General features: G+C 55.0%; 1 protein-coding gene across 1 annotated transcript in view; it reads right to left on the minus strand.

Moving 5' to 3' along the window:
• Positions 1-13015, minus strand: part of LOC140385921 (anion exchange protein 2-like) — a 39879-nt gene extending 26864 nt beyond the window's left edge. Inside the window, exon 1 of the mRNA XM_072468566.1 lies at positions 12851-13015. Within this exon, the coding sequence (XP_072324667.1) occupies positions 12851-12921 (71 nt within the window). The 5' untranslated portion in view covers positions 12922-13015. The remainder of the gene's footprint in view (positions 1-12850) is intronic.
• Between the last annotated feature and the right edge of the window lie 10283 nt (positions 13016-23298).

Here is a 23298-nt window from a genome sequence, read left to right on the forward strand (position 1 = left end):
CACACCCGCCAGACACCCCAGGGTGCAGATCATACCCGCCAGACACCCCAGGGTGCAGATCACACCCGCCAGACACCCCAGGGTGCAGATCATACCCGCCAGACACCCCAGGGTGCAGATCACACTCGCCAGACACCCCCGGGTGCAGGAGAAAACACCAAACCTATCACCACTAATCAGACACTGTATCACTGCACATGCCCTCCCCCAGTCTGTATCACTCCACATGCCCTCCCCCAGTCTGTATCACTGCACATACCCTCCCCCAGTCTGTATCACTCCACATGCCCTCCCCCAGTCTATATCACTGCACATGCCCTCCCCCAGTCTGTATCACTCCACATGCCCTCCCCCAGTCTGTATCACTCCACATGCCCTCCCCCAGTCTGTATCACTGCACATGCCCTCCCCCAGTCTGTATCACTCCACATGCCCTCCCCCAGTCTGTATCACTCCACATGCCCTCCCCCAGTCTGTATCACTCCACATGCCCTCCCCCAGTCTGTATCACTCCACATGCCCTCCCCCAGTCTGTATCACTCCACATGCCCTCCCCCAGTCTGTATCACTGCACATGCCCTCCCCCAGTCTGTATCACTCCACATGCCCTCCCCCAGTCTGTATCACTGCACATGCCCTCCCCCAGTCTGTATCACTGCACATACCCTCCCCCAGTCTGTATCACTGCGTCACTCCTAATTTATGGCCATTCAGATAATAATCTGCCTTCCTGCTTTTGCTACCAAAGTGAATAATCTCTCATTTATCCACATTATACCGCATCTGCCATTCATGTACCCACTCACTCAGCCTGTCCAAATCACACTGAAGCATCTCTGCATCCTCCTCACAGCTCACCCTCCCACCCAGCTTGGTGTCATCCAGAAATGTGGAGAGATTACATTTTGTTCCCTCATCTGAATCATTAATATATATTGTGAATAACTGGGGTCCCAGCACCGATCCCTGCGGTACCCCACTGGTCACTGCTGGGGTCCCAGCACCGATCCCTGCGGTACCCCACTAGTCACTGCTGGGGTCCCAGCACCGATCCCTGCGGTACCCCACTAGTCACTGCTGGGGTCCCCGCACCGATCCCTGCGGTACCCTACTAGTCACTGCTGGGGTCCCAGCACTGATCCCTGCGATACCCCACTAGTCACTGCTGGGGTCCCAGCACCGATCCCTGCGGTGCCCCACTAGTCACTGCTGGGGTCCCAGGACCGATCCCTGCGTTACCCCACTAGTCACTGCTGGGGCCCCAGCACCGATCCCTGCGGTACCCCACTAGTCACTGCTGGGGTCTAGGCACCGATCCCTGCGGTACCCCACTAGTCACTGCTGGGGTCCCAGCACCGATCCCTGCGGTACCCCACTAGTCACTGCTGGGGTCCCAGCACCGATCCCTGCGGTACCCTCCCAGTCACTGCTGGGGTCCCAGCACCGATCCCTGCGGTACCCCACTAGTCACTGCTGGGGTCCCCGCACCGATCCCTGCGGTACCCCACTAGTCACTGCTGGGGTCCCCGCACCGATCCCTGCGGTACCCCACTAGTCACTGCTGGGGTCCCAGCACCGATCCCTGCGGTACCCCACTAGTCACTGCTGGGGTCCCAGCACCGATCCCTGCGGTACCCCCCCAGTCACTGCTGGGGTCTAGGCACCGATCCCTGCGGTACCCCCCAGTTACTGCTGGGGTCCCAGCACCGATCCCTGCGGTACCCCCCCAGTTACTGCTGGGGTCCCAGCACCGATCCCTGCGGTACCCCACTAGTCACTGCTGGGGTCCCAGCACCGATCCCTGCGGTACCCTCCCAGTCACTGCTGGGGTCCCAGCACCGATCCCTGCTGTACCCCACTAGTCACTGCTGGGGTCCCAGCACCGATCCCTGCGGTACCCCACTAGTCACTGCTGGGGTCCCCGCACCGATCCCTGCGGTACCCCACTAGTCACTGCTGGGGTCCCAGCACCGATCCCTGCGGTACCCCACTAGTCACTGCTGGGGTCCCAGCACCGATCCCTGCGGTACCCCCCCAGTCACTGCTGGGGTCCCAGCACCGATCCCTGCGGTACCCCCCCAGTCACTGCTGGGGTCTAGGCACCGATCCCTGCGATACCCCACTAGTCACTGCTGGGGTCCCAGCACCGATCCCTGCGGTACCCCACTGGTCACTGCTGGGGTCCCAGCACCGATCCCTGCGGTACCCCACTAGTCACTGCTGGGGTCCCAGCACCGATCCCTGCGGTACCCCACTAGTCACTGCTGGGGTCCCAGCACCGATCCCTGCGGTGCCCCACTAGTCACTGCTGGGGTCCCAGCACCGATCCCTGCGGTATCCCACTAGTCACTGCTGGGGTCCCAGCACCGATCCCTGCGGTACCCCACTAGTCACTGCTGGGGTCCCAGCACCGATCCCTGCGGTATCCCACTGGTCACTGCTGGGGTCCCAGCACCGATCCCTGCGGTATCCCACTGGTCACTGCTGGGGTCCCAGCACCGATCCCTGCGGTATCCCACTGGTTACTGCCTGTTACTTGGAAAGAGACCCACTTATTCCTACTCGGCCAACCAGTTTTCTATTCATCTCAGTACACTCCCCCCAATCCCATGCAGTTTAAATTTACACGGTAATCTCTTATGTGGGACTTGGACAAAAGTCCTCTGAAAGTCCAAATAAATCACATCCACTGGCTCCTCTTCATCAACTCTACTCGTTACATCCTCGATGAATTCCAGTAGATTTTCCCTTCAGAAATCTATGCTCTGTCCATTCCTTTTTTAAAAAACATATTTTTATTCTCCTTTTTCACATTTTCTCCCAAATTTACACCCAACAATAAACAATAATCAGTAACAAATATGTCAATCCCCATATCAATAACAACGGTCCCATCCTCCCACCAAACCCCAAACATTAGCCCGCATGTTAACATAAACAAATGACAAAAAGGAATCAGGGATCACCCACAGTCACCATTAACACACATCGCCCCCCCCTCCCCTCAACCCTCCCAGTCCCCAACCCCCCCTAATGTTCGATGTGATCTAATTCTCGAAAGTGCATAATGAATAATGCCCCTGAATTGTGGAACCCCTCCATCCTTCCCCTCAGTTCAAATTTGAGCTTTTCAAGCGTTAAGAATTCCAGCAGGTCCCCCCGCCACGCCAGGGCACAGGGTGGAGAGGTTGCTCTCCAACCTATCAGGATCCGCCTTCGGGCGATCAACGAGGCAAAGGCTACATCTGCCTCTGCACCCGTTTCCAACCCTGGCTGGTCCTACACCCCGAATATGGCCTCCCAGGGGCGAGGGTCCAGTTTCACATGCGTCACTTTAGAAATTACCCTAGAAACCTCCTTCCAGTAATCCTCTAGCTTTGGACAAGACCGAAATATATGAACGTGACTAGCGGGGCACCCCCCGCAACGTTCACACACATCTTCTACACTTTCAAAGAATCGGCTCATCCTCGCCCTCGCGAGGTGTGCTCTGTATACCACCTTCAGCTGTATCAGCCCCAACCTCACGCACGAGGTGGAGGCATTCACTCTCCGGAGCACCTCACACCAGACCCCCTCCTCCATACCCTCTCCCAGCTCTTCCTCCCACTTTGCCTTGATCCCTTCTAGCGGCGCCTTCTCCTCTTCCAAAATAGCTCCGTACACCGCCGATACTAACCCCTTCTCCAATCCCCCTGTCGTCAGCACCTCCTCCAGCAATGTGGAGGCCGGCTCCACCGGGAAGCTCTGTATCTCCTTTCTGGCAAAGTCTCGAACCTGCATGTATCTAAACATTTTCCCCTGCTCCAGCCCACACTTCGCTTCCAGCTCCTTGAATTCTGCAAACCGACCCCTAAGAAACAAATCTTTTAGCGTCTTAATCCCCTTCTCCTCCCAATTCCGAAAATTTCCATCCCACCTCCCTGGCTCAAATCTGTGGTTCCCCCGAATCGGCATTTTCCTTGACCCTGCCCCCAACCCGAAGTGTTGGCGAAACTGCCTCCAAATTCTCAATGAAGCTATTGTAACCGGACTCCCTGAGTATTTCCCCGGGGCTATCGGGAGCGGCGCTGTTGCTAGTGCTTTCAATCCCGACCCCCTGCACAACTCTCCTCCATTCTGACCCACTGGGAATCAACCCCTCTGACCCAGCTCCGCACCTTCTCCACATTCGCCGCCCAGTAGTAGTACATCAGGTTCGGAAGACCCAAAATCCTGCCTGCCTTCCCCTTTGCACCTTTCTAACTCTGACCACCTTCCCTCCCCATATGAACAAAGTAATCGTTCCCTCAATCTCTCTGAAAAATGCCTTTGGCAGGAAAAACGGCAGGCATTGAAAAATAAACAGAAATCGCGGCAACACGTTCATTTTAACCACCTGTACCCGACCCGCCAGTGACAGAGGGAGACCATCCCACCTTGCCAGATCAGCTTTCACTCTGCCCACCAAACTAGAAATGTTGTACCTGCGGAGCCCCCCCCACTCCCGGGCAACATGCACCCCCAGGTGCCTAAAGTGAGTCCCTGCTCTACGGAATGGCAGCCCCCCCACCCCTGCCCCCACCCCCGCCCGAGACACCACAAAATACTCACTCTTGTCTAGATTTAGTTTGTACCCCGAGAAAGACCCAAACACTCGAAGCAGCTCCAATATTCCCCCTATTGACACACTCGGTTCCGACACGTATAACAGCAAGTCATCGGCATATAAGGACACCCTATGCTCTATCCCCCCCCCCCGCACTATTCCTTTCCATACCCCCAAACTTCTTAATGCGATGGCCAACGGCTCAATCGCGATTGCAAACAGCAAGGGGGACATAGGACATCCCTGCCTAGTCCCACGGTGGAGAGAAAAGTATCTCGGGCTGATGTTGTTTGTGTGGACACTCGCCCTCGGCTCCTTATATCGTAGCTTTACCCAGTTCACAAATTTTGGTCCAATCCCAAACCGCTCCAGAACTGCCATCAAGTACCCCCATTCTCCCCGGTCAAACGCCTTCTCAGCGTCCAGTGCCACAACCACCTCTGTTTCCTTCCCCTCTGCCGGTGCCATAACGACGTTCAGTACCCTTCTAACGTTTGAAAAGAGCTGCCTCCCTCTCACGAACCCCGTCTGATCTTCACCTATCACCTTCGGGAGGCACTCCTCCGGCCTACCCGCCAGTACCTTCGCCAATACTTTTGCGCCCACATTCAGAAGTGATATGGGCCGATACGACCCACACTCCGTCGGATCCTTATCTTTTTTATAGCAACAGGGAAATCGATGCCTGCCCCAAAGTTTGTGGCAACACCCCCTTCCCTATCGCCTCTTCAAACATCCCCACCATCAGGGGTGCCAGCTTATCCTTGAATTTTTTATAATATTCCACTGGAAACCCATCTGGCCCTGCCACCTTCCCCGACTGCATCCTCTCAATCGCATCCTTTATCTCCTGCTCCACTATCACCCCTTCTAATGTAGCCCTGTCCCCCTCCCCTAACCTCGGGTACTCCAACCCATCTAGAAATTCCTGCCTCTCCCGGTCTCCCCCAGGTGGCTCTGACCTGTACAACCTCATGGAATTCCTCAAAAACCTTGCTAATCAGATCCGGAGCCATCACCAACTTCCCTGCCCTGTCCCGCACCTGAACAATTTCCCATGCTGCCCTGCTAACAATTTCCCTCCGGAGCTGCCCTGCTAACATGTTCGTAAACTGCACCCCTTACTCGTCTCAGTTGGTACACCGCCTTCCTGGTAGACAGTCGGTCAAAGCTCGCCTGTAGACTCTATCCATTCCAGCCTCTGTTTTCTTTTTTTTTTTTTAAATATATTTTTTCAAATTTTTCAACAAATTTTCAACAAAACCTGCCCCCCCCCAACAAAAAGAAACAAGAACACAACAAGCAGAAATTATACATTGGATTTCCCCCAGAGACAATAACCCCCCATATAACAGTAAAAAACACAAATAGGGAAACCCCCCACCTTCGCCCAAACGCCACCCCAAGAGAACCCCCCCCCCCCCCCCCCCCCCGGGCTGCCGTGCTGCTGACCTCCTCCTAACGCTCCGCGAGATAGTCCAGGAACGGTTGCCACCGCCTGGAGAACCCCTGCACAGACCCTCGCAAGGCAAACATTATCCTCTCCAGCTTGATGAACCCTGCCATGTCATTGATCCAAGCTTCCACACTAGGGGGCTTCGCATCTTTCCATAGTAGCAAAATCCTCCGCCGGGCTACCAGGGACGCAAAGGCCAGAATACCGGCCTCTTTCGCCTCCTGCACTCCCGGCTCACCCGATACCCCAAATAATGCTAATCCCCAGCTCGTCTTCACCCGGGCGTTCACCACCTTGGACATAGTCCTCCCAAAACCCTCCAAAACCCATCCAGTGCCGGGCACGACCAGAACATATGGACGTGATTTGCCGGGCTCCCAAAGCACCTCCCACATCTATCCTCCACCCCAAAGAACCTACTCAACCTCGCCCCTGTCATATACGCTCCGTGAGTAACTTTGAACTGTATTAGGCTGAGCCTGGTGCAAGAGGAGGAAGAATTAATCCTACTCAGGGCATCAGCCCACAGACCCTCATCTATCTCCTCCCCAAGCTCCTCCTCCCACTTGCCCTTTAACTCCTCCACCGAGGCCTCCTCCTCTTCCTTCAGCTCCTGGTAAATCGCTGAAACCTTGCCTTCTCCAACCCATACACCCGAAATCACCCTGTCCTGAATCCCACGTGCCGGAGGCAGCGGGAATTCCCTCACCTGCCGCCTCACAAACGCCCTCACTTGCATGTACCTGAAAGGGTTTCCTGGGGGTAGCCCAAACTTCTCCTCCAGCGCCCCTTGGCTCGCAAACGTCCCATCGATGAACAGGTCCTCCATTCTTCTAATTCCTGCCCGATGCCAGCTCCGAAACCCCCCATCCATCCTTCCCCGGACGAACCGATGGTTCTCCCCAATCGGGGACCAAACCGAGACTCCCACCTCGCCCCTGTGTCGCCTCCACTGCCCCCAGATCTTCAGCGTCGCCGCCACCACCGGACTCGTGGTGTACCTTGTCGGCGAGAGCGGCAGCGGTGCCGTCACCAGCGCCCTCAGGCTTGTGCCCACACAGGACGCCATCTCTAGTCTCTTCCACGCCGACCCCTCTCCCTCCATCACCCACTTATGGATCATCGCCACATTGGCTGCCCAATAATAGCCGCACAAATTCGGCAGCGGCAGCCCCCCCTGTCCCTGCTACGCTCCAGAAACACTCTCTTCACCCTCGGGGTCTTATTCGCCCACACAAATCCCATGATGCTCCTGCTTACCCATTTGAAAAAGGCTTTGGGGATCAAAATGGGCAGGCACTGGAACACAAAGAGAAACCTCGGGAGGACCGTCATTTTGATCGACTGCACCCTACCCGCTAGTGAGAGTGGCAGCATATCCCATCTTTTAAAATCCTCCTCCATCTGCTCCACCAACCGTGTCAAATTGAGCTTGTGCAGGGCCCCCCAACTCCGAGCTACTTGGATCCCCAGGTACCGAAAGCTCCTTTCCCCCCTCTTCAGCGGTAGCTCGTCTATCCCCCTTCCCTGGTCCCCTGAATGCACCACAAAGAGCTCACTCTTCCCTACGTTGAGCTTATAACCTGAAAAGTCCCCAAACACCCTAAGGATCCGCATGACCTCCGCCATCCCCTCCACTGGATCCGCAACATACAACAACATGTCATCGGCATACAACGACACCCGGTGTTCCTCTCGCCCCCGGACCAGTCCCCTCCATTTCCTCGACACCCTCTGTGCCATGGCCAACGGCTCAATTGCCAGTGCAAACAACAAGGGGGATAAGGGGCACCCCTGCCTCGTCCCCCGGTACAGCCGAAAGTACTCCGACCTCCGCTGGTTCGTAGCCACACTCGTCACCGGGGCTCTATATAGAAGCCTGACCCAACTGATGCACCCCTCCCCGAACCCAAACCTCCGCAACACTTCCCAAAGATACTCCCACTCCACCCGATCAAAGGCCTTCTCCGCGTCCATAGCTGCCACTACCTCCGCTTCCCCCTCCACCGAGGGCATCATGATCACATTGAGGAGCCTCCGCACATTCGTATTTAGCTGCCTACCCTTCACAAATCCCGTCTGGTCCTCATGAATCATCCCCGGGACACGGTCCTCAATTCTCGTAGCCAGCACCTTCGCCAGCAACTTAGCGTCAACATTGAGGAGCGAGATCATTCTATACAACCCACATTGCAATGGATCCTTGTCCCGCTTCAAAATCAAAGAAATCAGCGCCCTGGACATTGTCGGGGGCAAGGTCCCCCCCTCCCTCGCCTTATTAAAAGTCCTCACTAGCAACAGGCCCACACGTATTTCCTGTAGAATACAACCGGGAACCCATCCGGTCCCGGGGCCTTCCCCGCCTGCATGCTCCCCAATCCTTTAACCAGCTCCTCCAGCCCAATCGGCGCCCCCAAACCAGCCACCTCCTCCTCCTCCACCCTCGGGAACCTCAGCTGATCTAGGAATCGTCTCATCCCCATCTCCCCCGCTGAGGCTCAGACCTGTACAGATCCCCATAGGAGTCCCTAAATACCTCGTTTATTCTCACCGCACTCCGCACCGTATTCCCCCCTCTATCCCTAACTCCACCAATCTCCCTCACTGCCTCCCTCTTACGAAGCTGATGTGCCAGCATCCGACTCGCCTTCTCCCCATACTCATACGTCGCCCCCTGCGCTGTCCTCCACTGTGCCTCTGCTTTCCTCGTGGTCAACAGGTCGAACTCCGTCTGGAGGTTCCGTCGCTCCCTAAGTAGCCCCTCCTCGGGGGCCTCTGCATACCTCCTGTCCACCCTTAAAATCTCCTCCACCAACCTCTCCCTCCTCTCTCTCTTCTCCCTGTGGGCCCTAATGGAGATTAGCTCTCCCCTGACCACCGCCTTCAACTCCTCCCAGACTACCCCCACCTGCACCTCCCCGTTGTCGTTGGCCTCCAAGTATCTTTCAATGCACCCCCGCACCCGCCCGCTCACCCCCTCATCCGCCAACAGTCCCACATCAAGGCGCCACAGCGGGCGCTGGTCCCTCTCCTCCCCCAACTCCAGCTCCACCCAGTGCGGGGCGTGGTCCGAGATGGCTATGGCCGAATACTCCGTTCCCTCCACTTTCGGGATTAGCGCCCTACTCAAAATGAAAAAATCTATCCGGGAGGAGGCTCTATGGATGTGGGAAAAGAAGGAAAATTCCCTGGCCAGCGGCCTGGCAAACCTCCATGGATCCACTCCCCCCATCTGGTCCATAAACCCCCTGAGCACCTTGACCGCAGCCGGCCTCTTACCCGTCCTGGACCTAGAGCGATCCAATGCTGGGTCCAGCACCGTGTTGAAGTCCCCCCCCCCCCCCATAGGAGGCTTCCTACCTCCAGATCCGGGATCTGACCCAGCATGCGTTTCATAAATCCGGCATCATCCCAATTCGGGGCAGATACGTTTACCAGTACCACCCGCACCCCCTGCAGCCTACCACTCACCATCACATATCGACCTCCATTATCCACAATATTCAGTGCCTCGAACGACACCCACTTCCCCACCAGTATTGCAACCCCTCTGTTCTTCGCATCCAGCCCTGAATGAAAGACCTGCCCTACCCATCCCTTTCTCAGCCTAACCTGATCTGCCACCTTCAGATGTGTCTCCTGGAGCATAACCGTGTCTGCCTTCAGTCCCTTTAGGTGCGCGAACACTCGGGCCCTCTTGACCGGCCCGTTCAGGCCCCTCACATTCCAAGTTATCAGTCGGATTGGGGGACTTCTCCCCCCCCCCCCCCCCCCCCCCTCTGCCGACTAGCCATTTCCTTTTCTAGGCCAGCCACGTGCCCACGCCTCCCGCACACTCCAGTCCCCCAGGTGACGGACCCCCGCCCCGACTACCTCGCCTACTTCCAGCTCCCTTTTGGCCAATGCAGCAGCAACCCAGTTCCCCCCCTCCCGCCCGCTAGATCATCATGTAGCCATTTTGCTCCCCCCATGACACTCCCGTAAGTCAGCTGACTCCTGCTGACCCCGGCCTCTCCCGCCATTCCATCGACCCCCCAGTGTGAGAATCCCCCCACCCCTTGGCAGTCAGTGTGCGCTCCTCTCCAGCACCGCCCTTCACCCCCAGCCCCGCCCCCATCCTTCCCTAACGCGGGAAAAAGCCCGCGCTTTCCGTCTGAGCCGGCCCGGCCCCCTCTGGCGCAGCTCCTTTTTGCAGCCTTTACCCCAACTCCCCATCCCCGGGCCTCCACCCCCCCTCTTCCTCCGCGGGGCCCCGCCCCTCCAACACTGCCGCCCACACTCTCCCACAGCCCCCACATCAAATCCATTCACCCATCCCCACCCAGCACTCAAACAAAAAGAACATTCCCCAAACGCAGTAAACACCATAAACACCCCCCCCCCGACAAACCCTCAGTTTGAGTCCAACTTTTCAGTCTGTATAAAGTTCCACGCCTCATCAGGCGTTTCAAAATAGTGGTGCCGATCTTGGAACGTGACCCACAATCACGCTGGCTGCAGCATCCCGGACTTCACCCCCTTCCGATGGAGCACCGCCTTAGCCCGGTTGAAACCAGCCCTCTTGGAATGGGCAGCACAGTAGCACAGTGGTTAGCACAATTGCTTCACAGAGCCAGGGTCCCAGGTTCGATTCCCGGCTTGGGTCACTGTCTATGCGGAGTCTGCACATCCTCCCCGTGTGTGCGTGGGTTTCCTCCGGGTGCTCCGGTCTCCTCCCACAGTCCAAAGATGTGCAGGTTAGGTGGATTGGCCATGATAAATTGCCCTTATTGTCCAAAATTGCCCTTAATGTTAGGTGGGGTTACTGGGGTATGGGGTTAGGGTAGATTTGTTGACCTTGGGTAGGGTGCTCTTTCCAAGAGCCGGTGCAGACTCGATGGGCTGAATGGCCTCCTTCTGCACTGTAAATTCTATGATTCTTCTTAGCAACCTCCACACTCCAGTCTTGGTAAATTCGGATCTCCGTGTTCTCCCACCTGCTGCTCCGCTCTTTTTTGGCCCATCTCACGACGCACTCTCTGTCCATAAAGCGGTGGAACCTCACCACTACAGCCCTTGGCGGCACGTTGGCTTTGGGTCTCCTTGCCAGGACCCGATGAGCCCCATCCAGCTCCAGGGGCCTCGGGAAAGCTCCCGCGCCCATCAGCGAATTGAGCATCGTGCTCCCATATGCCCCGGCATCGGGCCCCTCCACTCCTTCAGGGAGACCCAGAATCCGAAGATTTTTCCTCCTCGACCTATTCTCCAGGTCCTCGAACCTTTCCGCCCACCTCTTGTGCAGCGCCTCGTGCGCCTCCACCTTCACCGCCAGGCCCAAGATCTCGTCCTCGTTCTCCGAGGCTTTTTGCCGCACCTCCCGGATCGCCGCCACTTGGGCCTTCTGGGTCTCCACTAGCTTCTCAATCGCCGCCTTCATTGGCGCCAGCATTTCTGTCTTCAGCTCCTCAAAGCAGCGCTTAAGAAACTCCGGCTGCTCCTGCGTCCACTGCGCCCACGCTGGTTGGTCTCCACCTGCCGCCATCTTGCTTTTCCTCCCTCGCACTTTTCGCTGCACCAGGATCATTTTTTAGCCGCTCCACTCCTGGTCCAATCCATATAATGTCGGGGGGACCTTGCTGTCACCTTCCCACACTGGAAGCCGTCGAACAACTGCCGATGGGGCCCCTCTGAAGAGCCCAAAAGTCCGTTCCCAGTGGGAGCTGCCGAACGTGTGACCTACCTAGGCATAGCCGCAACACTGCCCTGCCACTGATTTCTAAGTGCTCTGCTATAAAATCTTTGAGAATGGATTCTAGAATTGGCCCCACTACCGACGTCAGGGTGACGGGTCTATAATTCCCAGCTTTCTCTCTACCTCCCTTTTTAAATAGTGGAGTTAAATTAGCTACCCTCCAATCTGTGGGAACTGTTCCAGAATCTATAGAATCCTGGAAGATGACCACCAATGTATCCACTATTTGTTGAGTCTCTTCCTTCAATCCCTTGGGATGTAGATTCTCAGGCCCTGGGGATTTATCCGCCTTCAATCCCATCAATTTCCCCAACACCATTTCTCTACCAATACTAGTCTCCTTCAGTTCCTTCCTCTCATTAAACCCTGTGCTCCCCAACATTTCATAGAATCATGGAGTCCCTACAGTGCAAAAGGGGGCATTTGGCCCATGGAGTCTGTGCTGACACCCTAAAAGAACACCCTACCGAGGCCCATAGCCCACCATATCCCCGTAACCCCACCTAGCTGTTGGACACTTAGGGGCAATTTATCATGGCCAATCCACCTAAACTGCACATCTTTGGACTGTGGGAGGAAACCGGAGCACCCGGAGGAAACCCGCGCAGCCACAGGGAAAACCTGCAAACTCCACACAGTTATCCAAGGCCAGAATTGAACCCGGGTCCCGAGTGCTGAGGCAGCAGTGCTAACCACTGTGCCGCCCTTTCTGCTTTGTTATTTTTGTACTTCTTTGTGAAGACAGAACAAAAGTAGGTATTTAATTGCTCAACCATTTCTTTGTTCCTCATTATAAATTCGCCTGTTTCTGACTGTAAGGGACCTACATTTGTCTTCAACAATCTTTTTATCTTCATGTACCTCACTGTGTTTGTCAAATTTCTCTTTCAGAACAGGACCTCAGGACAAGTTAGTGCCACTCGGAGTGAGCGTATATTGCTCAGTTCCAACTGGCCCTCAATCCTTTCCGAGGGTGCGTGTGAAACCAGCAGGGGATTGGCCCCTATCCACTGGACAGAGGTCTAGGTGGTAAAATCATACCAGAGCACCATCTCCGTGCTTATAAGATACTCACGTAGTGATCATGGTTTCCATGAAGATGAGGATAAAGACGAGGATAGCAGGAATCACACTGGCAAACATCATCCAGATGGGGAAATTCGAGTTTGTTCCAAGAGGATTAATGAGCCAACCTCTCTTCTCCGGAGAGGTGACAGAAAGGCCGGTTGGAACACTCAGTTTCTGAAAGAAAAGCAGAGCCAGTTGGGAGAAAGTCATCACCGCACAGAACAGTCAGAGTGAAAGGTGGATACTAGTCACTTCAATTCACTGCCCCTCGAACCACAGCGGAACAGGGTTAGACACAGAGTAAAGTTCCCTCTGCACTATCCCCGTCAAACACTCCCAGGACAGGTACAGCACAGGGTTAGATACGGAGTAAAGCTCCCTCTACACTGTCCCCATCAAACACTCCCAGGACAGGTACACATGCGGTTAGATACAGAGTAAAGCTCCCTCTACACTGTCCCCATCAAACACTCCCAGGACAGGTACAGCACGGGGTTAGATACAGAGTAAAGCTCCCTCTACACTGTCCCCATCAAACACTCCCAGGACAGGTACAGCACGCGGTTAGATACAGAGTAAAGCTCCCTCTGCACTGTCCCCATCAAACACTCCCAGGACAGGTACAGCAAGGGGTTAGATACAGAGTAAAGCTCTCTCTACACTGTCCCTATCAAACACTCCCAGGACAGGTACAGCACGGGGTTAGATACAGAGTAAAGCTCCCGCTACACTGTCCCCAACAAACACTCCCAGGACAGGTACAGCACAGGGTTAGATACAGAGTAAAGCTCCCTCTACACTGTCCCCATCAAACACTCCCAGGACAAGTACAGCACGGGGTTAGATACAGAGTAAAGCTCCCTCTACACTGTCCCCATCAAACACTCCGAGGACTGGTACAGCACGGGGTTAGATACAGAGTAAAGCTCCCTCTACACTGTCCCCATCAAACACTCCCAGGACAGGTACAGCACGGGGTTAGATACAGAGTAAAGCTCCCTCTACACAGTCCCCATCAAACACTCCCAGGACAGGTACAGCACGGGGTTAGACACAGAATACAGGTCCCTCAACACTGTCCCCATCAAACACTCCCAGGACAGGTACAGCACAGGGTTAGATACAGAGTAAAGCTCCCTCTACACTGTCCCCATCAAACACTCCCAGGACAGGTACAGCACAAGGTTAGAAATACAGTAAAGCACCCACTACACTGTCCCCATCAAACACTCCCAGGACAGGTACAGCACAGGGTTAGATACAGAGTAAAGCTCCCTCTACACTGTCCCCATCAAACACTCCCAGGACAGGTACAGCACAGGGTTAGACACAGAGTAAAGCTCCCTCTGCACTGTCCCCATCAAACACTCCCAGGACAGGTCCAGCACGGGGTTAGGCACAGAGTAAAGCTCCCTCTGCACTGTCCCCATCAAACACTCCCAGGACAGGTACAGCACGGGGTTAGATACAGAGTAAAGCTCCCTCTACACTCTCCCCATCAAACACTCCCAGGACAGGTACAGCATGCGGTTAGATACAGAGTAAAGCTCCCTCTGCACTGTCCCCATCAAACACTCCCAGGACAGGTACAGCACGGGGTTAGATACAGAGTAAAGCTCCCTCTACACTGTCCCCATCAAACACTCCCAGGACAGGTACAGCACAGGGTTAGATACAGAGTAAAGCTCCCTCTACACTGTCCCCATCAAACACTCCCAGGACAGGTACAGCACGGGGCTAGATACAGAGTCAAGCTCCCTCTACACTGTCCCCATCAAACACTCCCAGGACTGGTACAGCACAGGGTTAGATACAGAGTAAAGCTCCCTCTACACTGTCCCCATCAAACACTCCCAGGACAGGTACAGCACGGGGTTAGATACAGAGTAAAGCTCCCTCTACACTGTCCCCATCAAACACTCACAGGACAGGTACAGCACGGGGTTAGATACAGAATAAAGGTCCCTCTACACTGTCCCCATCAAACACTCCCAGGACAGGTACAGCACGGGGTTAGATACAGAGTAAAGCTCCCTCTACACTGTCCCCATCAAACACTCCCAGGACAGGTACAGCACGGGGTTAGATACAGACTAAAGCTCCCTCTACACTGTCCCCATCAAACACTCCGAGGACTGGTACAGCACGGGGTTAGATACAGAGTAAAGCTCCCTCTACACTGTCCCCATCAAACACTCCCAGGACAGGTACAGCACGGGGTTAGATACAGAGTAAAGCTCCCTCTACACTGTCCCCATCAAACACTCCCAGGACAGGTACAGCACGGGGTTAGATACAGAATAAAGGTCCCTCTACACTGTCCCCATCAAACACTCCCAGGACAGGTACAGCACGGGGTTAGATACAGAGTAAAGCTCCCTCTACACTGTCCCTATCAAACACTCCCAGGACAGGTACAGCACAGGGTTAGATACAGAGTAAAGCTCCCTCTACACTGTCCCCATCAACCACTCCCAGGACAGGTACAGCACGGGGATAGATACAGAGTAAAGCTCCCTCTACACTGTCCCCATCAAACACTCCCAGGACAGGTACAGCACGGGGTTAGATACAGAGTAAAACTCCCTCTACACTGTCCCCATCAAACACTCCCAGGACAGGTACAGCGCGGGGTTAGATACAGAGTAAAGCTCCCTCTACACTGTCCCCATCAAACACTCCCAGGACAGGTACAGCACGGTGTTAGATACAGAGTAAAGCTCCCTCTACACTGTCCCCATCAAACACTTCCAGGACAGGTACAGCACAGGGTTAGACACAGAGTAAAGCTCCCTCTGCACTGTCCCCATCAAACACTCCCAGGACAGGTCCAGCACGGGGTTAGACACAGAGTAAAGCTCCCTCTGCACTGTCCCCATCAAACACTCCCAGGACAGGTACAGCATGCGGTTAGATACAGAGTAAAGCTCCCTCTACACTGTCCCCATCAAACACTCCCAGGACAGGTACAGCACGGGGTTAGATACAGAGTAAAGCTCCCTCTACACTGTCCCCATCAAACACTCCCAGGACAGGTACAGCATGCGGTTAGATACAGAGTAAAGCTCCCTCTGCACTGTCCCCATCAAACACTCCCAGGACAGGTACAGCACGGGGTTAGATACAGAGTAAAGCTCCCTCTACACAGTCCCCATCAAACACTCCCAGGACAGGTACAGCACAGGGTTAGATACAGAGTAAAGCTCCCTCTACATTGTCCCCATCAAACACTCCCAGGACAGGTACAGCACAGGGTTAGATACAGAGTAAAGCTCCCTCTACACTGTCCCCATCAAACACTCCCAGGACAGGTACAGCACGGGGATAGATACAGAGTAAAGCTCCCTCTACACTGTCCCCATCAAACACTCCCAGGACAGGTACAGCACGGGGTTAGATACAGAGTAAAGCTCCCTCTACACTGTCCCCATCAAACACTCCCAGGACAGGTACAGCGCGGGGTTAGATACAGAGTAAAGCTCCCTCCACACTGTCCCCATCAAACACTCCCAGGACAGGTACAGCATGGGGTTAGATACAGAGTAAAGCTCCCTCTACACTGTCCCCATCAAACACTCCCAGGACAGGTACAGCACGGGGTTAGATACAGAGTAAAGCTCCCTCTACACTGTCCCCATCAAACACTTCCAGGACAGGTACAGCACAGGGTTAGACACAGAGTAAAGCTCCCTCTGCACTGTCCCCATCAAACACTCCCAGGACAGGTCCAGCACGGGGTTAGACACAGAGTAAAGCTCCCTCTGCACTGTCCCCATCAAACACTCCCAGGACAGGTACAGCATGCGGTTAGATACAGAGTAAAGCTCCCTCTACACTGTCCCCATCAAACACTCCCAGGACAGGTACAGCACGGGGTTAGATACAGAGTAAAGCTCCCTCTGCACTGTCCCCATCAAACACTCCCAGGACAGGTACAGCACGGGGTTAGATACAGAGTAAAGCTCCCTCTACACTGTCCCCATCAAACACTCACAGGACAGGTACAGCACGGGGTTAGATACAGAATAAAGGTCCCTCTACACTGTCCCCATCAAACACTCCCAGGACAGGTACAGCACGGGGTTAGATACAGAGTAAAGCTCCCTCTACACTGTCCCCATCAAACACTCCCAGGACAGGTACAGCACGGGGTTAGATACAGACTAAAGCTCCCTCTACACTGTCCCCATCAAACACTCCGAGGACTGGTACAGCACGGGGTTAGATACAGAGTAAAGCTCCCTCTACACTGTCCCCATCAAACACTCCCAGGACAGGTACAGCACGGGGTTAGATACAGAGTAAAGCTCCCTCTACACTGTCCCCATCAAACACTCCCAGGACAGGTACAGCACGGGGTTAGATACAGAATAAAGGTCCCTCTACACTGTCCCCATCAAACACTCCCAGGACAGGTACAGCACGGGGTTAGATACAGAGTAAAGCTCCCTCTACACTGTCCCTATCAAACACTCCCAGGACAGGTACAGCACAGGGTTAGATACAGAGTAAAGCTCCCTCTACACTGTCCCCATCAACCACTCCCAGGACAGGTACAGCACGGGGATAGATACAGAGTAAAGCTCCCTCTACACTGTCCCCATCAAACACTCCCAGGACAGGTACAGCACGGGGTTAGATACAGAGTAAAACTCCCTCTACACTGTCCCCATCAAACACTCCCAGGACAGGTACAGCGCGGGGTTAGATACAGAGTAAAGCTCCCTCTACACTGTCCCCATCAAACACTCCCAGGACAGGTACAGCACGGTGTTAGATACAGAGTAAAGCTCCCTCTACACTGTCCCCATCAAACACTTCCAGGACAGGTACAGCACAGGGTTAGACACAGAGTAAAGCTCCCTCTGCACTGTCCCCATCAAACACTCCCAGGACAGGTCCAGCACGGGGTTAGACACAGAGTAAAGCTCCCTCTGCACTGTCCCCATCAAACACTCCCAGGACAGGTACAGCATGCGGTTAGATACAGAGTAAAGCTCCCTCTACACTGTCCCCATCAAACACTCCCAGGACAGGTACAGCACGGGGTTAGATACAGAGTAAAGCTCCCTCTACACTGTCCCCATCAAACACTCCCAGGACAGGTACAGCATGCGGTTAGATACAGAGTAAAGCTCCCTCTGCACTGTCCCCATCAAACACTCCCAGGACAGGTACAGCACGGGGTTAGATACAGAGTAAAGCTCCCTCTACACAGTCCCCATCAAACACTCCCAGGACAGGTACAGCACAGGGTTAGATACAGAGTAAAGCTCCCTCTACATTGTCCCCATCAAACACTCCCAGGACAGGTACAGCACAGGGTTAGATACAGAGTAAAGCTCCCTCTACACTGTCCCCATCAAACACTCCCAGGACAGGTACAGCACGGGGATAGATACAGAGTAAAGCTCCCTCTACACTGTCCCCATCAAACACTCCCAGGACAGGTACAGCACGGGGTTAGATACAGAGTAAAGCTCCCTCTACACTGTCCCCATCAAACACTCCCAGGACAGGTACAGCGCGGGGTTAGATACAGAGTAAAGCTCCCTCCACACTGTCCCCATCAAACACTCCCAGGACAGGTACAGCATGGGGTTAGATACAGAGTAAAGCTCCCTCTACACTGTCCCCATCAAACACTCCCAGGACAGGTACAGCACGGGGTTAGATACAGAGTAAAGCTCCCTCTACACTGTCCCCATCAAACACTTCCAGGACAGGTACAGCACAGGGTTAGACACAGAGTAAAGCTCCCTCTGCACTGTCCCCATCAAACACTCCCAGGACAGGTCCAGCACGGGGTTAGACACAGAGTAAAGCTCCCTCTGCACTGTCCCCATCAAACACTCCCAGGACAGGTACAGCATGCGGTTAGATACAGAGTAAAGCTCCCTCTACACTGTCCCCATCAAACACTCCCAGGACAGGTACAGCACAGGGTTAGATACAGAGTAAAGCTCCCTCTACACTGTCCCCATCAAACACTCCCAGGACAGGTACAGCACGGGGATAGATACAGAGTAAAGCTCCCTCTACACTGTCCCCATCAAACACTCCCAGGACAGGTACAGCACGGGGTTAGATACAGAGTAAAGCTCCCTCTACACTGTCCCCATCAAACACTCCCAGGACAGGTACAGCGCGGGGTTAGATACAGAGTAAAGCTCCCTCCACACTGTCCCCATCAAACACTCCCAGGACAGGTACAGCATGGGGTTAGATACAGAGTAAAGCTCCCTCTACACTGTCCCCATCAAACACTCCCAGGACAGGTACAGCACGGGGTTAGATACAGAGTAAAGCTCCCTCTACACTGTCCCCATCAAACACTTCCAGGACAGGTACAGCACAGGGTTAGACACAGAGTAAAGCTCCCTCTGCACTGTCCCCATCAAACACTCCCAGGACAGGTCCAGCACGGGGTTAGACACAGAGTAAAGCTCCCTCTGCACTGTCCCCATCAAACACTCCCAGGACAGGTACAGCATGCGGTTAGATACAGAGTAAAGCTCCCTCTACACTGTCCCCATCAAACACTCCCAGGACAGGTACAGCACGGGGTTAGATACAGAGTAAAGCTCCCTCTGCACTGTCCCCATCAAACACTCCCAGGACAGGTACAGCACGGGGTTAGATACAGAGTAAAGCTCCCTCTACACTGTCCCCATCAAACACTCCCAGGACAGGTACAGCACAGGGTTAGATACAGAGTAAAGCTCCCTCTACACTGTCCCCATCAAACACTCCCAGGACAGGTACAGCACGGGGTTAGATACAGAGTCAAGCTCCCTCTACACTGTCCCCATCAAACACTCCCAGGACTGGTACAGCACAGGGTTAGATACAGAGTAAAGCTCCCTCTACACTGTCCCCATCAAACACTCCCAGGACAGGTACAGCACGGGGTTAGATACAGAGTAAAGCTCCCTCTACACTGTCCCCATCAAACACTCACAGGACAGGTACAGCACGGGGTTAGATACAGAATAAAGGTCCCTCTGCACTGTCCCCATCAAACACTCCCAGGACAGGTACAGCACGGGGTTAGATACAGAGTAAAGCTCCCTCTACACTGTCCCCATCAAACATTCCCAGGACAGGTGCAGCACAAGGTTAGAAATACAGAGTAAAGCACCCACTACACTGTCCCCATCAAACACTCCCAGGACAGGTACAGCACGGGATTAGATACAGAGTAAAGCTCCCTCTACACTGTCCCCATCAAACACTCCCAGGACAGGTACAGCACGGGGTGAGATACAGAGTAAAGCTCCCTCTTCACTGTCCCCATCAAACACTCCCAGGACAGGTACAGCACGGGATTAGATACAGAGTAAAGCTCCCTCTACCCTGTCCCCATCAGATACCTTTTTATATAAGAGCAATACACAATTCTTGTGGACTGAAGGTAGATGGTGAAAGGATTAATTGAGTTGGTAAAGTGCCTGCTCCCGGGATCTGTGTGGTGTGCAGACCCTGATTGGGACAGTCTCTGTAACCCTACCCCAGTCTCTGTAACCCTACCCCAGTCTCTGTAACCCTACCCCAGTCTCTGTAACCCCAGTGTTATCCTGAGTCGCTCCCCTGTCGCTTCCACTGCTCATTGAAGCCTCTCTTCATTACAGCCATATGTGGCTTTTCGCAGTCACGGTGGCAGTTTTGTGCTGGATTATAACCCCTGGAAAGCTGTCTGAGGTACTGTCAACCCCCTCCGGAGCGGACCCCCTTCGGAGCGGACCCCCTCCGGAGCAAACCCCCAACCGGAGCGGGCCCCCATCCGGAGCAGACCCCCATCCGGAGCGAACCCCCAACCGGAGCGGATCCCCAACTGGAGCGGTCCCCCATCCGGAGCAGACCTCCATCCGCAGCAAACCCCCAACTGGAGCGGACCCCCATCCGGAGCAGACCTCCATCCGGAGCGGGCGCGCATCCGGAGCGAACCCCCAACCAGAGAGGACCTCCATCCGGAGTGGTCCCCCATCTGGACCGGAACCCCATCCGGAGCGGATCCCTATCTGGACCGGACCCCCACCCGGAGGGGGTCCCCATCCGGACCGGATCCCCATCCGGAGAGGACCCCTATCCGGAGCGAACCCCCATCCGGAGCGAACCCCCATCCGGAGCGGATCCCAACTCGGAACAGCCAATGCGTTGTTATAAAGAAAACCTCTTGCTGCCTGACGGCGCCGAGGTCCCAGGCTGCTGTCCGCGTGGAGTTTGCACATTCTCCCCGTGTCTGCGTGGGCTTCGCCCCCACAACACAAAGATGTGCAGGGTAGGTGGATTGGTCACGCTAAATTGCCCCTCAATTGGAAAACAAAGAATTGGGGGCGTTAAATTTATAAAAACGAATAACGGAAAACTCTGGTGTAACTGAGATTAACAGCTCAATCTGTCTCCATCAGCAGACACTTTTTTTCCATAAATTTAGAGAACCCAATTCTCTTTTCCAATTAAGGGGCAATTTAGCGTGGCCAATCCACCTACGCTGCACATCTTTGGGTTGTGGGGGTGAGACCCACGCAGACACGGGGCGAATGTGCAAACCCCACACGGACAGAGACCCAGGGCCAGGATCGAACCCGCTCCTCAGCGCCGTGAGGCAGCAGTGCTAACCCACTGCGCCATCGTGCTGCCCTTATCAGGAGACACTTTGATGTTTCACTGGATGAAGTGTCCCTTTCAGGACTGAGCCAGGATTGGGTTAAAAAGAAACTGAAAAATCAAAGTTAGCAGCTCAATAAGAAAGTGACTGTTTCCAGGATGTGCTGCTCTCTATTGGAGTGGACAGTGGGGGGTGGGATGGGCACAGACACCAGCTGAACACAGGGCAGCGGCAGTCACGTTCCTCAGGATAGGGTTCGTAGAATCCCTGCTGTGCAGGAGGAGGCCATTCGGCCCATCGGGTCTGCACCCTCTGAAAGAGCACTCTACCTAGGTCCACTCCCCCACCGTGCCGCCCTCGTCGCCGTGTCATTGGTACAGGAATGAGAAATGACCTTAGCTCAAAAGATATAGGCGGGATTCTCCAATCCCGCGGCCATGGTTTGATGCCAGCGTGAAAAGTGGCGCGAGCCACTCCGGCAACAACGGGCCTCCAGTGGCAGGTATTCACCCCTTCCTCGGGGGCTAGTATGGCGCCGCAGCGGTGTCCGCAGCTCCGACGCCCGAAAGCCGGTGCGCCACAGCCGACGCGAGTCCGTGCACGCGCGTGGGTTCCCGTCTCGCCGGCCCCCGGGCAATATGGCGGAGCCCCACAGGGGCCCAGCGCGGAAGAACATATGCCCCCCACGGAACTAGCCCGCCGGCCGATCGGTTGGTCCCGATCGCGAGCCAGGCCACCGTGGAGGCCCCCCCCCAGGGGTCGGATCCCCCCCCACCAGGACGGCCCCCGCAGACAGAACTCCGGGAACATACGTAACCCACACCGGAGGGGACTCTGCCCGAAGAATGGCCGGGGCCCCCGTCGGGGGCTTTCAATGGCCCCCGACCGGCGCGGAGGCGATCCCGCGGGCGCCTGAGAATCGGCGCCGGAGAATCGGTGGGCGGGCGTGGCCTGATTCTCGCGCCCCCCCCCCCCCCCCCCCCCCCCCCCCCCCCCCCGGCGATTCTCTGACCCGCCGTGGGGGTCACAGTTGCAAAGGGAGCTGGAATGTGAGTTCAGAGTGTAGGCAGGAGAAATTATTACAGCCGTACGTTCTAGAGCCGTACATTCTAGAACCAACCAGGGAGCAGCTGTTCTAGACCTGGGAATGAGCAGTGGGATAGGATTAATCAATTTCTTCTTGGGAAAAGACCTTTACCCCTGGAATGAGTCAAGTAAACCTTCTCTGTACTGCTTCAAACGCAATACTTTTTTTACAATGAGATCACGACCATTCACAATATTCCAGGTGCCGTCTCACTGCTGTCCTGTACAGCTGCAGTAAAATGTCACAGAATCAGGGGTGGCACAGTGGTTAGCTCTGCTGCCTCACAGCGCCCGGGATCTGGGTTCCATTCCCACCTTGGGTGACTGTGCGGAGTCTGCACATCCTCCCCGTGTCAGCGTGGGTTTCCTCCGGGTGCTCCGGTTTCCTCCCACAGACCAAAGATGTGCAGGTTAGGTGGATTGGCCCTAGGTGGGATCTTTCAGAGGATCAGTGTAGACTCGATGGGCCGAATGGCCTCCTTCTGCACTGTAAATGCTATGAGTCAGAAACGTTCCAGCACAGGAGGCCTTTTGGCCCAGCATGTCTGTCCTGGCTCTCTGAATGAGCAAATCATATGGTCCATTCTCCTGCCTTCTCCCATCATCCTGCACATCCAGTCTTTCAATATCAAAGTCTAATTCCCTTCGAAAAGCTTTGATTGAACCTGCCTCCATCAGTCTCAGGCAGTGCAGACCATAATATGGCCGGGAGGCTGGGATTCCTGCGGTGAGTAACTCACCTCCTGACTCCACAAAGC

The sequence above is a fragment of the Scyliorhinus torazame genome, chromosome 11 (genome assembly GCF_047496885.1).
Source record: "Scyliorhinus torazame isolate Kashiwa2021f chromosome 11, sScyTor2.1, whole genome shotgun sequence".
NCBI classification, from domain to species: Eukaryota; Metazoa; Chordata; class Chondrichthyes; order Carcharhiniformes; family Scyliorhinidae; genus Scyliorhinus; species Scyliorhinus torazame.